This window comes from Trichosurus vulpecula, chromosome 1 (assembly GCF_011100635.1).
Source record: "Trichosurus vulpecula isolate mTriVul1 chromosome 1, mTriVul1.pri, whole genome shotgun sequence".
Taxonomy (NCBI): domain Eukaryota; kingdom Metazoa; phylum Chordata; class Mammalia; order Diprotodontia; family Phalangeridae; genus Trichosurus; species Trichosurus vulpecula.
In genome coordinates this window covers 308,065,251-308,082,503 of record NC_050573.1, presented here as the reverse complement: position 1 = coordinate 308,082,503, position 17,253 = coordinate 308,065,251, and the positions used below count along the sequence as shown (strand labels likewise).

At 38.6% G+C, this 17,253-nt stretch overlaps 1 protein-coding gene across 1 annotated transcript in view; it reads right to left on the bottom strand.

Annotated features, from left to right (window-relative positions):
• KDSR (3-ketodihydrosphingosine reductase) overlaps positions 1–17,253 on the bottom strand; it is a 63,046-nt gene that overhangs the window by 24,582 nt on the left and 21,211 nt on the right. Inside the window, exons 3-6 of the mRNA XM_036760970.1 lie at positions 15,588–15,644; positions 10,523–10,588; positions 10,253–10,348; positions 6,947–7,138 (exon numbers count right to left, since the gene is read on the bottom strand). Of these exons, the coding sequence (XP_036616865.1) occupies positions 6,947–7,138; positions 10,253–10,348; positions 10,523–10,588; positions 15,588–15,644 (411 nt within the window). The remainder of the gene's footprint in view (positions 1–6,946; positions 7,139–10,252; positions 10,349–10,522; positions 10,589–15,587; positions 15,645–17,253) is intronic.

Genomic DNA, 17,253 nt, shown 5'->3' with positions numbered 1-17,253 from the left:
TACACAAGACACGGATCCATCCGTGACACGGATAAACATCTTAGGTGTTTTCCTGTTTTTTGCTTCTACTGATGATCATACTCAGTGGGTCATTAAATAAAGTCACATCCTTTGTCATAATGTCATAGAACCTTGCTTTATTTCAAATACGTGCATGGGAGCTTTGTTTGAAGGAGATAATTTAAAAACAGTATTTTCTTTTATTGAATCAAATCATAACAAAAAAATAAAGCAAGGTTGTATATTTCACAGGCCTTTTAGTGAGTTTATGATTGTAAAGATGTAGTCTGTTATAAAAATCATCTGCAAAAATCTGCTTGTTCCCTTCTAATTTCTCATCAAAGACAGCCTCAATGTATGCAGTTCTTTCTCAACTATTTCATAGAGGTAAAGAAGCACGCATGTGAGGTGGCAGTTGCTGATACAGTCTCAATGACCTTTTATTTAGTAAAAGCATCTTCATGATGTTTTTAATTCTCTTAGGGTCTCTGAGACATATTTAAATCAATTCCCAAATGCCTTTAAGAGAGTGCCACTGCCAGTATGTATTTATTAAGTCACATCTAGGCAATCCCCTTGACTTCGTCATGAAGCATCACTGCCATTTGCTCACACAACACGCTGGGTACTGTGGTGGCTCCACTCAGCACCAACGAGAAGGGATTACAACAGGAATCCTGGCAGACCTGTTCTCTTTCACATCAATTTGTTGCTCTCCCTCAAGTTTCACCTACAAATGTCCTAGGGATGTTCTAGCTTAGCAGAGGCTCACACCATTCTCTCTGTAGCCTTACCTCCTCTTCACTTCCTTTTCAGTGCTCTGTAGAATGATAACACTTAGCATCTTCCACCATTCTCTTCTGTAATGCTGTGCAAATGATTACCCTAATTCACCATAGACACTCAACTCATCCCTACCCATGTTTTGTTTTCCTTTTCCTCAGAATAAATACTACTCCAAGAATGTCTTCCACTTTGGGTATGGTTCTCATTCTAGGTCGTCCTCCCTCACCTCTATTTCAAGAGCATCCTTGCAGACAGCCATTCCCAACCAGGGACGTGTCCCTGAATAGACTCTCAAATACGAACAAGAATAGGGCATGCCATCTTCCACTATAGCTCCCTCCCTCATTTCTTATCCTGAGGGAAAACCCTTATTACTAGTACTGTACCTCTCATATCTGGATACCATCTCCTATCTTGGAAGCCAGATCCTTGCTCTTGCTACCCTCAACCCCTACTTCATTTCACCCATTCCAGGGCTCTTCTCAGCATTCTCCTCTAACATCTTAAAAGACAGTGGGAAAAAAGGTGCATCCTTCATAAAAAAGCAAACTACCAAGGAGTATTCAAGTATCTTCTATGAGCCAGCCACTGGGGATGCACAGACAAAAATGAAACAGTCCCTGTTCTAAAGTAACATATTCTCTCAAGGGAGGCAGAATGTACTCATATAAATATATGCCAGATAAGTGGGAGGGGAGATGGGGAGGATTAGTTAGACACTAGAACTAGGTTTAACTCTGAATGTCCTCTCTGTCTCCCTGATCTTGAACTCACTTTTAATGGGCCATGATGAGTTTCACCTAAGTCAATCTGCCAGAATTTTAATTTGCTGGAATTGGCAGATTTATATTTCAAACACCTAAGAGGTCAGGAAGCAGTTGAGCCACCTCCCACTTTATCTCATGGCAAGCTAAAAACCCAAAGCTAAAAATTAAAATTTATATTCAATAGCCTCAGAGAATATCCCAGGGCTTGTTCTTATCACCCAGGCCTCCTTCCTCCCACAGATTACATGCTAGAAGCCTCTGGAAGAAAATGCAGGAGTCACCTGTGGGTAGAAGGTCCTGTATAGCAAATTTGAATCCTGCAATAGCTAGCTACCCGGGGGAGGAGAGAGATAAAAAAAAAAAAAAAAAAAAAAAAAAAAAAAAAAAAAAAAAAGAACAATCTCTTCATTTTGGTTCCAGCCCAGGCAGGGCCAATATTAATCATCACAGAAGAAAACAACACTACCATGAAATCTTAGCCAAAAAAATTCATCCATAAGTCTTCCTTGATGGTCATAGCTCATGTCCTCAACATCAATAGGACTCTCCATTTTAAGGCCCAGTTTACAGTCATCACTCATTCTGGATTTGGGCCAAGTAGAGTGATGAAAAAGTACCCCTGTCATTCTACTTCTTTCCAGGGTGTTGATCTATGGTGGTTCTACTTGGTGCCCCTTTTGTTCCCCACTTGCCCTAGAGAAAATGATCAAGACAAGTCCAACTGAAAGGAGCCTCCATCCTGGAGTGGCCTCCCAAGACATAGACCATTCTGGTACTTTTGAACTGAGCTCTTCTTTCCAAGCCATGACCTTGGACAATGTAGCATAACACCTACAGCTGTACCACGTTATAACGATGCCCTCACACCAGGGAAATTAGAAAATGAAACACAAACAAGGTTTAGATCATCACCAAAAGCAGTATTTCTCAAAATGGAGGTCATTGTAGAGTTCCCAATGGGTTGGACTATCAGAAGTTCAAGAAATACCATCAGACTTCATTTATTTGAAACAGAACTCCAGACAAAACAGATAATTCAAATAATTCAATCAGGGTTTTGAGATGATCAGACATTTCAAGTTAGATGGGAAATAGCAATTCTTTGGAATCACTTGCTCCTCTGAATTAACTAATACTGGAAACAGCATTTAAATTGTATTCACAGGGTTTAATTTTTTGTCTTTATTGATTAGAATACCTGAAGAACTGTTTTTTTTAAGTATCTCTCAATTTTACTTTTATACTGTATTTTGTTTTTTCCCAATTACCCATAAAAATAATTAACATTCGTTTTTAAAAATTTTTGAGTTCTGAATTTTCTCCCTCTCTCTCTCACCTCTCCCCTCCCTAAGGTGGTAAGCAATTTGATATAGGTTATATGTGTACCAACATGGAAATATGTTTTACATGATTGTTGTAAAGGAAAAAAACAGACCAAAAAGGAAAAAAAAAACATGAAAAACATGAAAAAAATTAAAGTGAAAAGTAGTATGCTTAGATTTGCATTCAGACTCCACTGGTTCTTTCTCTGGAGGTGGGTAGCATTTTTCATCATGAGACCTTTGGAATTGTCTCGGGTCATTGAATTGCTAAGAGTAGCAACGTCATTTACAACTCATTATCATACAATATTGTTGTTAATGTGTACAATGTTCTTCTGGTTCTGCTCACTTCGCTTTGCAAAAACTCACTGTTTAAAGTGTGGCATGGAATCCAAGCATGAGTTGAATGAATCCAGGATGCTCTCTGGGCCTCCTTCGGTTAAATGACTAGTGAGGCCTCTGTTATAGAGACAACATTTCATTGGGTTTTTCTCTTTGCTTATTCACATAGCTTGGGGGCCCACGTGAACTAAAATGAAGCTATCAGAGTACATAATTTTCCTTATTTCAGTTACTTCACATGCATCCTTATCCTTGGCACAGTTCCTACCTAATTCAGTGAAACCCTGGTCCCTTGTTGTTTTTGGTTCTCCTTTTCTACTGCATCCTCTGAAGTCTAGGGTTATTCATCTCATATTCTTTCTATAATAGTCGTTATTATAATAATAGTAGCATTTAATAGCGATTTATGGTTTGCAAAGTGCTTCACAGATATTATCTCATTTGATCCTTATAAAAACTCTGGTAGGTAGGTGCTATTATTGTTATCATTATTATTAATTATTCTCATTTTACTGATGTGGAAACTGAAGAAGACAAAGGTTAAGTGACTTGCGCAGGGACACATAATTAATACATGTCTGAGGCTGGAGGAGAACTCGATTCCTCCTGATTCTAGGTCCTGCTCTCTATCCACTGCACCATATTATGCCTCCTTCTCTCTTCTGGTGATGGAGGAAATCTGGCCCTCTTAGAGACCCATCCCTAGCCACTGTCTCTACAGGGAGGATTTCTCCTTTTCTCATGCCTCCATTCATCTATCTCACCCAGATCTTTCTTGCTATAATCTACTGAATCCTAGAGTTACTCTTCTTTTCTTAAGAAAAGTTTACAGACTTCCTGGCCCACCTCCAACTTCCTCCTTCCCTGTTTATATTCCCTAGCAGCTGAATAATAATGAGGGAAAGTCACACAATAAGGGATGAAATGGGTCCACTGTACTCAAATTACTTAATCTTAAATGAGTCCTCATTCCTACCTGTTAATTCTTCTATTCTTTCTGGACTACCTGCACTAGTATTTCAAAAGCTCTCTTTTCTCAAGTTCCTCATATTATCCTCACCCCATTCTCTCTCCGAAGGTGACTGCCCTTGCTATTTTCCCAAGGAAAAAAGATCAAGGCCATCCATTCATCCATCATGAACTCTGTCAGCTCCTCTCTTTCTATATCTCATAGGTCTCTGTAGCTCCACCCGCCTTCTATGCTCCAGACTAGGAGGAGGAGGTAGCCTTTTCCTTTGATAAGACTACACCCTGTAAGGTGCCCTGGATCCTTGTCACAGCAGTCACTTCCTGTTATCATCAATTTCCCCCTATCTTTGGGTTCATTTTCTGATGACTACAAACATGTCTTGCTCTCTTCATCTTTAAAAAATCCAGGGATGATTTAACATTAGGAAAATCATTAATGTAATTGATTATATCAACAACAAAATTAACAAAAATCATATGAGTATATCAACGGATGCAGAAAAAATATAATATTCATTCCTTATTGATAAAATACGATACTCATTTCTATCAAAAAACACTTGAAAGCAGAAGCATCTACTTAAAACCAAGCGTTATTTGTAATGGGAATAAGCTAGAAGCTTTCCCAATAAAATCAGGAGTGAAGCAAGGATGCCCATTATCACCAATATTATTCAGCAGTGTATTAGAAAGGCTAGCAATAGTAATAAGAGAAACAACTAAGTCATTTTGAGTACTATAAATGTTCAAATCCACTACAAAAGACCTGTGGAAGAAGATGCTTTCTACATTCAGAGAAAGAACTGATAAATAAAAGTGTGTTACAGTGTGGTTTTACATACAAACACATACACACACACACACACACACACACGTATATATATATCGATATTGATACTGATATCGATATCGATATAGATATAGATATACACACACATATTAGTGCCTAATGATAGCTTTCTCTAGGGTTGGATGGGGGAAGAGGGAGAAAAAAAACCTAAGAAGTACACAGCAGAGAACAAGGGAAAACTTAGAAGAAAGCACAGAAAAGTAGTGTAGCTTTGAAAACAGTGTCTAGTATTTATTACACAGTTATTTTAAAGCAAACTAAAAAAAGTGAAACAAAAATTCATGGTTTTATATTGAATCTTCTTTTTATGTTGTGCTGTGCACATGGAAATATTCCCTTAAGTGAATATATATAAATTTTTAAAAAATTCTTCACTTGACCCTCCCTCTTCTTAGGCTATTGGTCTACCTCCTTCTACCAGTCAGACTCCTAGAAACAAGCACCGCACCCACCGTCTCATCACCCAGTCGTTTCTTTTTTGTGTGTTCAAGAGTATTCTTGTTTCTATTTTTAAAAAGCGTTTTCATTTAACAATCATTTGTTTTCTTTATTTCTCTCCTAGCTCCCTCCAATCCCCAATCGAAAAAAAAATGGAAAAAACCCCCTTATAACAAATATTCATAAGCAAACAAGACAAATTTATAAATTGTCCATTTCCAAAATCAGGCTATTTTGCTGTTCTTTTTTCCTCCTTCACTTATTAATATATTCTTTGGCCACATCTTGAGTCCATTATCTCTCTGTGACCCATGACTGATGATTCGCGCATCAATCATCAGAGGCCCTCTGGAATCGCGGATACCCACTCATTTTCCAACCCCATACAGTCTAGCTTCTGACCTCACCACTCTATCGAAACAACTTTCTCAAAGGTAACCATAACATTTTCACAGTCATCATTTCCTTGACTTTTCTTTTGGCTCCATCTCCCAACTCCCCCCGCCCCAACCTTGTACATTCTCTCCTCTCTTAGACTCTGGGACCCTGCTCTCTCCTGGTTTTCCTCCTACTTCTCTGACTATGCCTTTGGCTTCCCCGTAATTTAGCCTAACACCAACTAGAAAGAAGCATAAAATAAGGATTTTAGAGTAGGAAGAGCACTCAGAAATCACCTAGTTTCTCTTTCCTCACCTCCACTTCTTGGAATCCCCACTACCCTTCAAGACAAGACTCTAGAGCTGCCTCCTACAGGAGACCTTTCCTGGTCCCCCCAGCTGCTAATGGCTTCCCCTCTGAACTCATCTTGTATCTACTTTGTATGGCTCTTGTATAGGCCTATAGATAGACGAACCTGTCGCTTCCCCTTGTTAGAACATAAGCAGGTACCGCCTCTTGTCCCCAGCACCTAAAGCGATATATGACACACAGTCAATGTGTGGAATCTCCTATTGCAGATCAGTGACTTACACAACTTAGAGTTGTAGCCAATATATGTTGAAAGCAAGACTTGAACCCAGATTTTCTTGACACTGAAGGCAGCCTCAAAGCCACTCTGCCTTGGTGCCTCTCAGTCCCATACAATGAACCTTAAAAGTCACATAAGCTCTTGGACTATTCAAGACAATCCCAAAGGACTAATGATGAAGCACACTGTCTGCCTCCAGAGAAAGAGCTGATATTGTTTGAATACAGACTGAAGCAGGCTATTTTTCCACTTTTTTGCATTCAAGTCTTCTTGTTACGAAATAACTAATACGGAATTTTTTACATGATTGCACACGTATAAGCTATATATGATTGCTTATGGTCTCCAAGAGGGGAGGGATGAAGGGAGGGATGGAATTTGGAACTCAAAACTTTAAATTGTTTTAACATGTAATTGGGCAAAATTATATGTATGTATGTACGTATGTATGTATGTTCAGAGTAAAGATTAAAAGCAAGTAAAATAAGAAAAAAAATCTTTTTACCTCCATCTGGAGAGCTTCAGCCAATCCTCGAAGAGCAAACTTGGATGATGAGTATGCAGTAAAGCCAAATAACCCTAATTGTCCTGCCTGGGAGGACACAAAGACAATCCTGCCCATCCTTCTTTCTTTCATGGTGGTTATCACTGCACGGCTGGGGTACACACTGCCCAAATAATTTATATTCATTAATCTCTACGGGGGAAAAAGGTCACAAGTATTATTTGAAAATTTTCAACTCTCAAGCACTTAACACATTCGATTCAATTAGTATTTATTAAATACCTACCACATGCAAGGTACTGCCCTAGGTGCTGAGGATCTAACAGCAAAAATGAAGGAATCCCTGCCCTCAAAGAGCTTATAGTCTACTGGAAGATAGAACACATAGCTAGATAGGTAAATACAGAACAACTTCGGGACAGTGGCTTTACTTTGGCAGAGTCCATATCTGAACTCAGGTCTTCCTGACTCTAGACGCTGCGCTCTAACCACTGCACAATCTAGCTGCCCTAGTAAAAATGAGAGATTCAGGGAAAGCTTTGCACAGGAGGTTGTTATATCAGAGCTGAGACTTGAAGTGAGCTAAGGATTCAAAGCAGCAGAGGTAAGGAGGGAGAACATTCCACCAGTGGGGGACAGTTTGTATAAGGTCATAGTGATGGAAGCTAAAGATGCTGAGTTCAAGGCCAATTTACCAGGAAAGTAGAATGCTTGAGAGAAAGTAATATTGAATCAGTCTAGAAAAGATGGGTTAAAGCCAAGTTGTAGAAGGCTTTGAAAGCCAAAGAAGGAATTTGCACTTTATCCTAGAAGTGAAAGCCATTGAAGCTTCTTGAGTAGGAGAAAGGCCTAGTCAGGCCTATGCTTTAGGAAAATCAGTTTGGCCACTAATGACAACTAGGGTGGAAAGAGGAGGAACTTGAAGAAGAGAGAACAATTAGAAGACTATTGCAAGCATAAACATTAACTGCCTCTCAACAAGAAACTCAAGAAAAAAAGGACCCTGGGAATCAAACATCATGTCAGTGTTCTACCATCTAATACAGCGTTGCAATCTATTCCACTGGCCTAGAGCCATATCCCAGCAACCTAAGTTGTTTATGCTCTCAGTAAAAACTGGCCAAACAAGCTTTCTTCTGATAAACTTAGATGTATTGCAAACAAAGGTAGGTGGTGACTCTCTTAAAAAAAGAGAAGTGTTTTGACAAGAAAAATATACTCATTGAAAATCCCAACAACACTAGATCCTGCCCAAAGAAAGATAGCTTAGATTCTGCATGTGAATTGAGAATATATCTTACTTCTAGATAAATCCCATCTACCCGGGAAAACTTAAGAAATAATCTTTAGTTTGAATTTGAAAGCCAATCAAAAAGTATTATTGTATTATGTAAGAGCAGTTGGAATAGAATTCCTTAAACTAAAATAGAAACAAACTGTTTAACTCAGAGAATGAATCTAATATGATATTTGCACCTTCCACATTTGTAACAAATCCACATTTGACATTCATTATGCCAGAGAATGGCATATGCCCCTCTGGGGAGTGCCTGGAGGGGAGTGGAAAAGGTATAAGCTAAGCAAGAAACACAAGGCCCCAGAATTTCAGGCTCTTTTTTACATTACAAGCATGATCTTGGGGGGAAAAAAGGCCTGTTTGTGGAAAGGTACAGGAGCTAAAAGGCCATAGGGCCCAGAAGAGGGAATCAAGCTTCCAGGGTCAGCGCTGAATGAGCTTTCTTACTCGACTTGGAAGCCAGCACAGAAGTGCTACTTGTCTAGGCCCATCTTCCTCTTAACCTATAAAAAACAAAAAGGGGGTTGATGAAAATTAATTTTCAATGGGAAACTGTTCAATGGGAATTTAATTATTTCAAAGGAAATTAATTATTTCAATGGAAATTAATTTTAATCAACTGCCTTTACATACTTTATTTCCTCAATCATCTTGCTCATAATCTAAATGGATACAAAAGCACATGCATAATGCTTATATCACAAGGCTCTCAGGAAGAGCAAATTTTAAAATGTAAGGTGTTTTGTAAAACTTTAAAGTATTAGCTAAATGCATGTTATTATTATTATTATTAATTATTGTTCTTGTAGATACTGCCACTAGACACACATACATATTAATTTTCTCTAACCACCATGTAGAGGTGCACATGCTTCCCCCAGAAATACAGAATCATGATAAGAGAATCACTTTTAAAGTTCCTTTTTTCCTTTTGTCCCAACCAGTACAAGAGCCTGGCACCAGGGGTGGGGAACCTGCAGCCTCAAGGCCACATGTAGGTCTTCAAGTGTGGTCCTTTGACTGAATCCAAACTTCACAGAACAAATTCCCTTAATAAAAGGATTTGTTCTGTAAAACTTGGACTCAGTCAAATGGCCACACCCGAGGACCTAGGTTCCCCACCCCTGACCTAGCCAATCTCCTCCCGTACTATTTCTTGAATTGGCTGTTTCCACAGTCAGCTTACCTCTCTTCCCTTATCGCCTCATGCTTTGACTATTACAATTTTCTCCCAGATAGTTCCTCCCAATCTACTCTAACTACACAACTACTGGAAAAAATTAATTTTGTCAATTGTTTTTCATGGGTTAAAAGGAAGATGGACTTTACCAAGTGCCCTTTCTGCCTAACTGACAAAAAATTAGCTTTAAATTACTCTGTTTACTTCCTGATGATTTGACTAAGCAGGAAAGCTGGTGGATGAGGGACCAGGGTACTTTACCACTGACCTCAGATCAAGAACTGGACTGTAGGTCTCTCGGTTTTCTTAGCTGAAACAAGAGAATGTAACTAACATATCTCAAAGGAGGAAGAAGTCACTGTTCAGACTGTGACAGAGACCTCAATAACATCACGAAAAAAAATTGGTTATCAGGTTAAAAATTGTACTTTAGAGAATATAAAATTAATGGCATTTTCTTTTGGGGCAGAAGTGAAACTCTGAAAGCACTTCGATGGTGATAGTTCCTATATATAAATTGAGATAAAGGCAGCGAGGTGGTGCAGTGGAGAGAGTACTGGCTCTAGAGTCAGGAGGACCTGAGTTCACATCTGGCTTCAGACTAGCTGTGTGATGCTGGGCAAGTCACCAAACCTTCATTGCCTCAAAAATAGAAATAAAACTTGAGATGGCTCTAAGAGCAGGCAATTACCATTAATGGGACCACTTCCCCTAATTTTAAAGGATTCAGGATATAGCCTACTGTTTTCAACTAGCCTTATTCCCTCTTAGGCAGCATTAGAGTGCATTTCACATATTTAATTATTAAAGGAAAAGCATTCTTACTCACTTCAAAATGATTTATTTCAAGATCTTCGAATTTTCCAGAAACCGACAACCCAGCGCAGTTTACCAGCATGTCAACAGGGCCCAGTTTCTCTTGTGCCTAGAAAAAAGGTCATTGCTGCAGGTGTCTTGATTAATGAAAGATGTGAAACTCTTTAAAAATGCAAGAAAATAGTCACAAAGGCTAATTCATTCTTTCATTTAGCCCATGTAATGAAATAATAAGTGTAAAAAGAACGTTGATAACCTAGGCCCAGTGGGCCAAAGCTCTTACTTGTTTAATGACATTCTCCACTTGTCCATAGTCTTGAGAAACATCAACTGATATGCAAAGCACAACCTGATTAAAAAAAAAAAAACATAAAACACATTGACGCACATGCTAATCTGTTTCTAAACATCTTTACATTTAAAAGAGGCAAGTCCTTAATGTGGAAATATGTTTACAAGTTTGCACATGAATGACTTACGTCAGATTGCTTGCCATCTCGGAGAAGGGGAATGAAAGGAAGGGAGAAAAAATTTGAAACTCAAAATCTAATAAAAAATGAATATTGGAAACTATCTTTACATGGAATTGGAAAAATAAAATACTATTTACAAAAAAATAAGAGGCAAGTCTTTTTTCAACAATCAAGTCCAACAAAATTTCTGAATACAAGGATTGGCACGATATGTGAAACGACCTAAGAGAGCATTTATTTAGCTTCCAGAAAAAACAATCAGAAAACAATGTGTTAAAAATGTTAAAACCTTAGCAATATTGTGTCTGTCAAAGACTGCTCTATCTGTGATCAAGCAGCTATGGTTCCAAATGGGAGGCCCAATGTTAAACTCACAGGAACCAAGGGTAAGTAGCATCTGACCCCACCCCACAGGCAGCTTAGTTCCAAACCAGTCTGAGTTAGGAAAGGAGGGAGCTTGCACAAGGGAGAAGTCCCTGGAGATTCACTATAAAAGACTTTCATGGTCCTGGATGAGAGTCCCAGGTCATTTTCGTATCCTAGACCCAAATCAAGTTCTCATTCTGTGATTTAGCTATTCTGTTCAATACAATGATCCACAACAATTCTGAAGGAATTATGATGAACAATGCTATCCACCTCTAGAGAAAGAACTGAAGAAGTCTGAATGCAGATTGAAGCATACTATTTTTGCTTTATTTTTCTTGTGTTTTTTTTGTCTGTGTTTTCTTTTGTAACATGGCTAATATGGAAATGTTTTGGATGACTTCACATGTATAAGCTATATCAAATTGCTTGCCTTCTCAAGCAGAGAGAATGGGAGAGAGGGAGGGAAATAATTTGGAACTCGAAAATTTTTTAAATGAATGTTAATTTTTTACTTAATGAAATAAAAATATATTGGGGGAAAAAGTTCTCATTCTTTATTAGGTCAGGATCCCTAGTAGGAATTCCACATCAGACAAAATGATCCAATAAGAAACATTTATTAAAGCTTATTATGTGTAAAACAAGAAGCAAAGTCAGAGTAGATATAAGTGGATACAAGATTAAGAAGACCTGCCTGGTTTATGTGAGTAAGAACTAGTCATTTAACTTCCCAGTGCCCCCAGGCAACCACCTAAGCATAAAAGTTACAGATAAATTATTGATCTGCATAGGTCAAAGGAGTTTGCATTCCAGAAGTTCCCACCTTTTCCTCCCCAAAATGTACAAAGCACTATGCTAAATTCTAGAGATATAAAAATGAAAAACAACACAACTCCTGCTTCAAGGAACTTACAATCTAATGGAGGAGAGGGTAAGAAATGCATACAAATAAGCATACTACAAGGAGAAATATGAAATCTGAAAAGGAAAAGACCCAACAGGATGATGTGAGAGAGTAGCTAGAGAGAAAGACTCATAGAGGAGGTGCCACCAAAGATATATCTGTAGAAAGAGACATAATTCAACAGTGAGGGCTGGAAGATCACAGTGGGTTGCAAACAAGGGGAACAAGAGAATGGTGATGCTCTGGGAAGATTACTTTTCAGTTGTATGAAGGACAGACCAGAGAGAACAGAGACTGAAAGCAGAGAGACTTGTTAGGAAGCTATTTCAAACAGTCTAAGAGAAAAGGCAGTGAGGATCTGAATGACCACTGTGGCAATGGGAATAAAGAATAGAAGGTAGACGATAGAGACATAACTGCAATCTGAGGTAGACGCAAAACCCAACTCTAGAACTGACCAGTTTATCCAAAGGACCTCTGGACAAAATGGGCCACTGAGGATGACAGGAATCCAATCATACCAGCACAGACTACTTTGGTACAATAGTGCAATGCAAAGAGACACAGCCTATTCTTTCTCACCAGTCAATCCAATATGGCCCTTTGTGGAAGGAGAGAAAGGTCAATACTCAATATTTATACGACTTCACAGAGAAGCTTTGGTGAGGAAAGCACTTAGCTAATGGTGTGGTGCAATATGTATGTGTATACATACATATGAAATTGAGACATATATGTGGAAACTACTGTTATTAGCAATTAAAATCTGCTGCCACAGATTAAAGGAGATGAAGGAGGGCAATCTAAGTTTTTTTTTTTCAGTGATAGGTGGGTTAGGGGTCTACAGTGCAGTATAGAACACTGAACTGGGAAATGGGGGACCTGGGTTCTAGTCTATCCTGGCCATAAAACTAGTAATGTGATATTGGGAAAGTCACTTAATTTCTTTGGGCCTCAATTTCCTTATCGGGAGAATTATGGGATTGGCCTTTTTAAGATATCTTAGCACAGTGCCTGGCACACACTTAATAAATGTTTCTTTATTGACTGACTGATAGCTTCTTTTCTCTACAGTCAAAAGTTTTACTTATTTTTAGCACTCATTTTTTAAAAATTTTGAGTTCTGAATTCTTTCCTTCCCTCTAGCCTCTCCCCCACCCATTGAGAAGATAAGAAATGTGATGTTAATTTTACATGTGAAATAATGCAAAACATATTTCTATATTAGCCATGTTGCAAAAAAAGGCAAGAAAAATAAAGTGAAAAAATTACGCTTCAATCTGCACTCAGATTCCATTAGTTCCCTCTCTGGAGGTGGATAGCATTTTTCATAAGTCTTTTGAAGTTGTCTTGTCATTGTATTGATCAAAATAGACAAGTCACTTCATAGCTGATCATCCTACAATACTTGTTACTATGTACAAAGTTCTCTGGTTCTGCTCACCCTACTCCACATCAGTTCATCTAAGTCTTATTTCTTATAGCACGATAGTTGTATACTACAACTTCTTTAGGCCATTCCCCAACTCATGGGCACCTCCTCAATTTCTAGTTCTCTGCCACCGCATAAAGAACTGCTATAAACATTTTTGTACAAATAGGTCCTTTCCCTTTTCTTTGATCTCTTTGTACAGTACAGACTTAGTAGTAGTATTGTTAGGTCAAAGGGTATGCAGAGTTTCATCACCCTTTAGGCACAGTTCAAAACTGTTCTCCTTGGACCTGACTGATCTGTTTCAGCCTTAACATTCTATGGCATAACTGGGTAAAAGTTTTCAGGTAGGGACCAAATAAAAAGAAAATACTGTCAGTGAGTATGTCAGATAGGATGGGTGAATCCACCACAGCAAATCGGCTACAGTAAGAAAGAAACAATTCATTTCCGTAAAATAAACAGGGGCATTCCTCACCTCCAGGATCAAACTTAGCTTGATATACCCAGGTCTGTTCTTCACCCAGCACAAAATATAAAATATCAAAAGGAAAAGGGATCTGGAAATCATATGATCAATGTTTAAAAATCATTCTTTTTGATGTAGGTTATTTTAGATTGGCTCTTAGCATTTACCACAAAGGAAATCCTTTGGCTAAAATTTGCTCAACTACCAGCAGCAAAGGAGTTATGTGAGTATAAGACAGTGATGTGATCAACAGGCTCTCATATCCAGCAATCGTGCTACATGCTGTTTTCTCAGCCCCAAACCTCTGAGGGCCCTTGTCTGAGTCCTCCATTAGTCTCAAGCAGAGATTGATAATCTTTTTGTAATAATCAATAAGCATTTATTAAACACCCATCTGCCAGGCACTGAGCTAGAGGCAGGAAATACAAAGACAAAAATGAGATGTTCCCTATCCCCAATGAGCTTACACTCATTAATAAAGAGATACTTTTGTTTCTCACTTGAAGCCTCTCAAATGATAGGGGCGGGGTAAGGGTGCTTAGTAGCCCCTAATGGAGAAGAACACAGGGACAGATGGGGAAGACCTGTTGGAGCAGGAGGTATGCCCGTATGTTCTGGCATATATCCTCCAAACCAACTTCTAACCCAAACCACCCCCATCTGTCATAAATGCCATATGACATGGCAGGAGGGGTGAAGAGGACAGGAAGTCTTCTGGCTACCTGCATGCCAAGAGAGGTATGTTCTGCCCAAAGCTGACAACTTTTCAAGTGCTTGCACATCAAAGCCATAAGAGAATCTGAATAACCAGATGGTGACTCATGGGGCTGAGCATGTGTCTTAGGTACTTCGCTGCACTGCACTCAGGACCTGAGTGGAGGCAGACATATATGAGAGGGGCACTAGACATAGCATGAGTAGGATGATGAAGTTTAAGGAAGAACAGAGAAAAAAAAATGAAAGAAGGGAAGATCCCTGGGTGGGGCAAGGCAAGTGTTGGTAGGATGGTATCTAGAATAGGAATTCAGTAAGCCCCATTTCAGTCACTGGACATCATACAATGATTTTATATTTTTTCTTTGCAGTTTTTTTTCAAAACAGGACTGAATATTCTTAGCACTAACCCCCCTAACACTGAACAAACAAACAAAAAGTCCCATCATTAAGAAAAAGCATATACTCCCCAACAAAAAGGATGCTAATTATGGAGAATCCACAAGCCACTAAGAGTATCTGAAAAGTTAAAGTTTAACCCCACCCTGGGGGAAAAGAATTGTACCTTGAAACAGTTTTTAGAAGTCAGCCCCCAGGGGTCTAGTCTACGGAGACAGACACTCCAAATTCTAAATTTCCCCCTAATACAAGCAAAGATATGACTAAGATATACAGTAAAAGAAGGCATTTGTTGCAACCTGCCCCATGGGAGTTTGTATGGTCATTCATTTAACAAATAACTGAGTTCAGGCCTGACCTGGGAAATTGTCCCTCCTGTCTGAAATTCTGTTATCTAAACATCTATGTTTCTGTCTATATGTGTTTTCTGTTAATGATTTCAGCCACTTTAAAACAGTCTATCAGGCACTTTCATCAGGAAACTTCTATAAGCTTTCAAGCAAATGTTAGTAGTTGAAGCCACACTTTTCCTTTGGACCAGACACAGGGTGATTAGTACATAAAAAACGGTACAGGGAAGTGATTTACCTGCTTATCATTAATAGAGTGTTTTTCAATTTCTTTCTTTGCCTGGAGCAACTTGTTCTGAAACCAATGGAAAGCAATTAGTTTGGGTGATTTCTTTTGTTTCTTAGAAAGAGAGGAAGTAACTTATAACACAAACATTTACTAAACAGTTGGGAAAAAATACCTTGGAAAAGTACAATATGGCCCTCACCAAAACTTACGATCTCATAACAAGCACATTCTAACTAAGCCTCTCTATAATGTTCTGAACTCTCAATAGAATATCATTTGACCTATTCCCTCATTTATGATTGTTCCTCTAGAACTGTCATTTCCAAACACCACCCACCCCCAATTTTTTAATCATATTTTCATGGAACCAATTAACGATAGTCTGCATGCTATACCTATAGGAAGAGCCATTTCTTTTGTCTAAAGGCACCAATAAACTTACTCCTGTAAGAGAGCAGAAATAAGAAAAAAAAAAGATATTTTCCAAGCTTGAATTATAGTGTTAATGGATGGGTGAACATGTTGCATATGAATATTTAAATCAGTCCTATTTCATTATGCAAAGATACAAAAGCAAGCATATTGTGACTTAGCATTGCTCAAATGACTCTGGATGTGAACTTATAATTCCATATCCAGGACTTTACTTTGTATCTTTTGACCTTCTCAGGGCATATACCCTGAAGAAAAATCTCTAGACCAAATGGTATGGATATTTAAGTCATTTTTTTTTTAGCATTATTTGAACCTGCTTTCCAGAATGGTTGGACCGATCTTATAATTTCCCATAAAACAAGAGAAGTGTGCTCTTAAGTCTGCAATACAAAGAAGCCATATATTTTACCCTTATGCACCTGAAAGGCAAATACTATGAAATTCATTTATATCTTTTCTATGAACTTTTTAAATTACTATTTTATATATAGCTATAAAAGTCAACTGGTGAAACAGCCATGGCTAGAGAATGAGAATACTCTCAAACCCAAATATATCTGGGATCTAACTGATTGAGAAATTCCCTTCCATGATGCAGATCGCAACCTATACATGCCTGGCAATCTTGTGTAACCCTTGCCTCTGTCCTCCCATAAGTGCAGACTCCAAGGCATCAACCCATCCAAAGTGCTGGAGGCTTTCTGCACTTTCCTAATGTAGTTAGGGTAACAGTGGAGCACTCTGCATTTGTCAACTCTTGATCTCTCACAAGACCAGCCCATCTTCCACCATGTGATTCCTTGATAACATCTTTTACTTCTATTCTTCAGGGCTTCACCCTGGTTGTATGGTAGCACCTGCTCGTGCCCAACATGGGCCTCTCCACTGCCCCCTGTGTAAAATTCATTTTTACTTCTTCATAAACTGTTATATTCCATGCCTAACTGCCACACAGCAATACAGTATTAAAAAGGATGGACCTTTGCTTTCATGGGAAGTTTTGGGGTCAACAAAAAAGCTTTGTAATTTCCTGAAAGGCAATCCAAACCATTCTTCTCCTCCCTGTCATCCAGTTGTACTGTCTGTCATACACACACACACACACACACACACACACACACACAGACACACCCCAAGCCCTATAGGCTATCCATTCAAAGGTATGTTATAATCTGGGAAATAGACATTCTCCATCCGGTTAGTCTTTCCTCTAAGGATGGTCAGTTCGAACTCTCTCTAG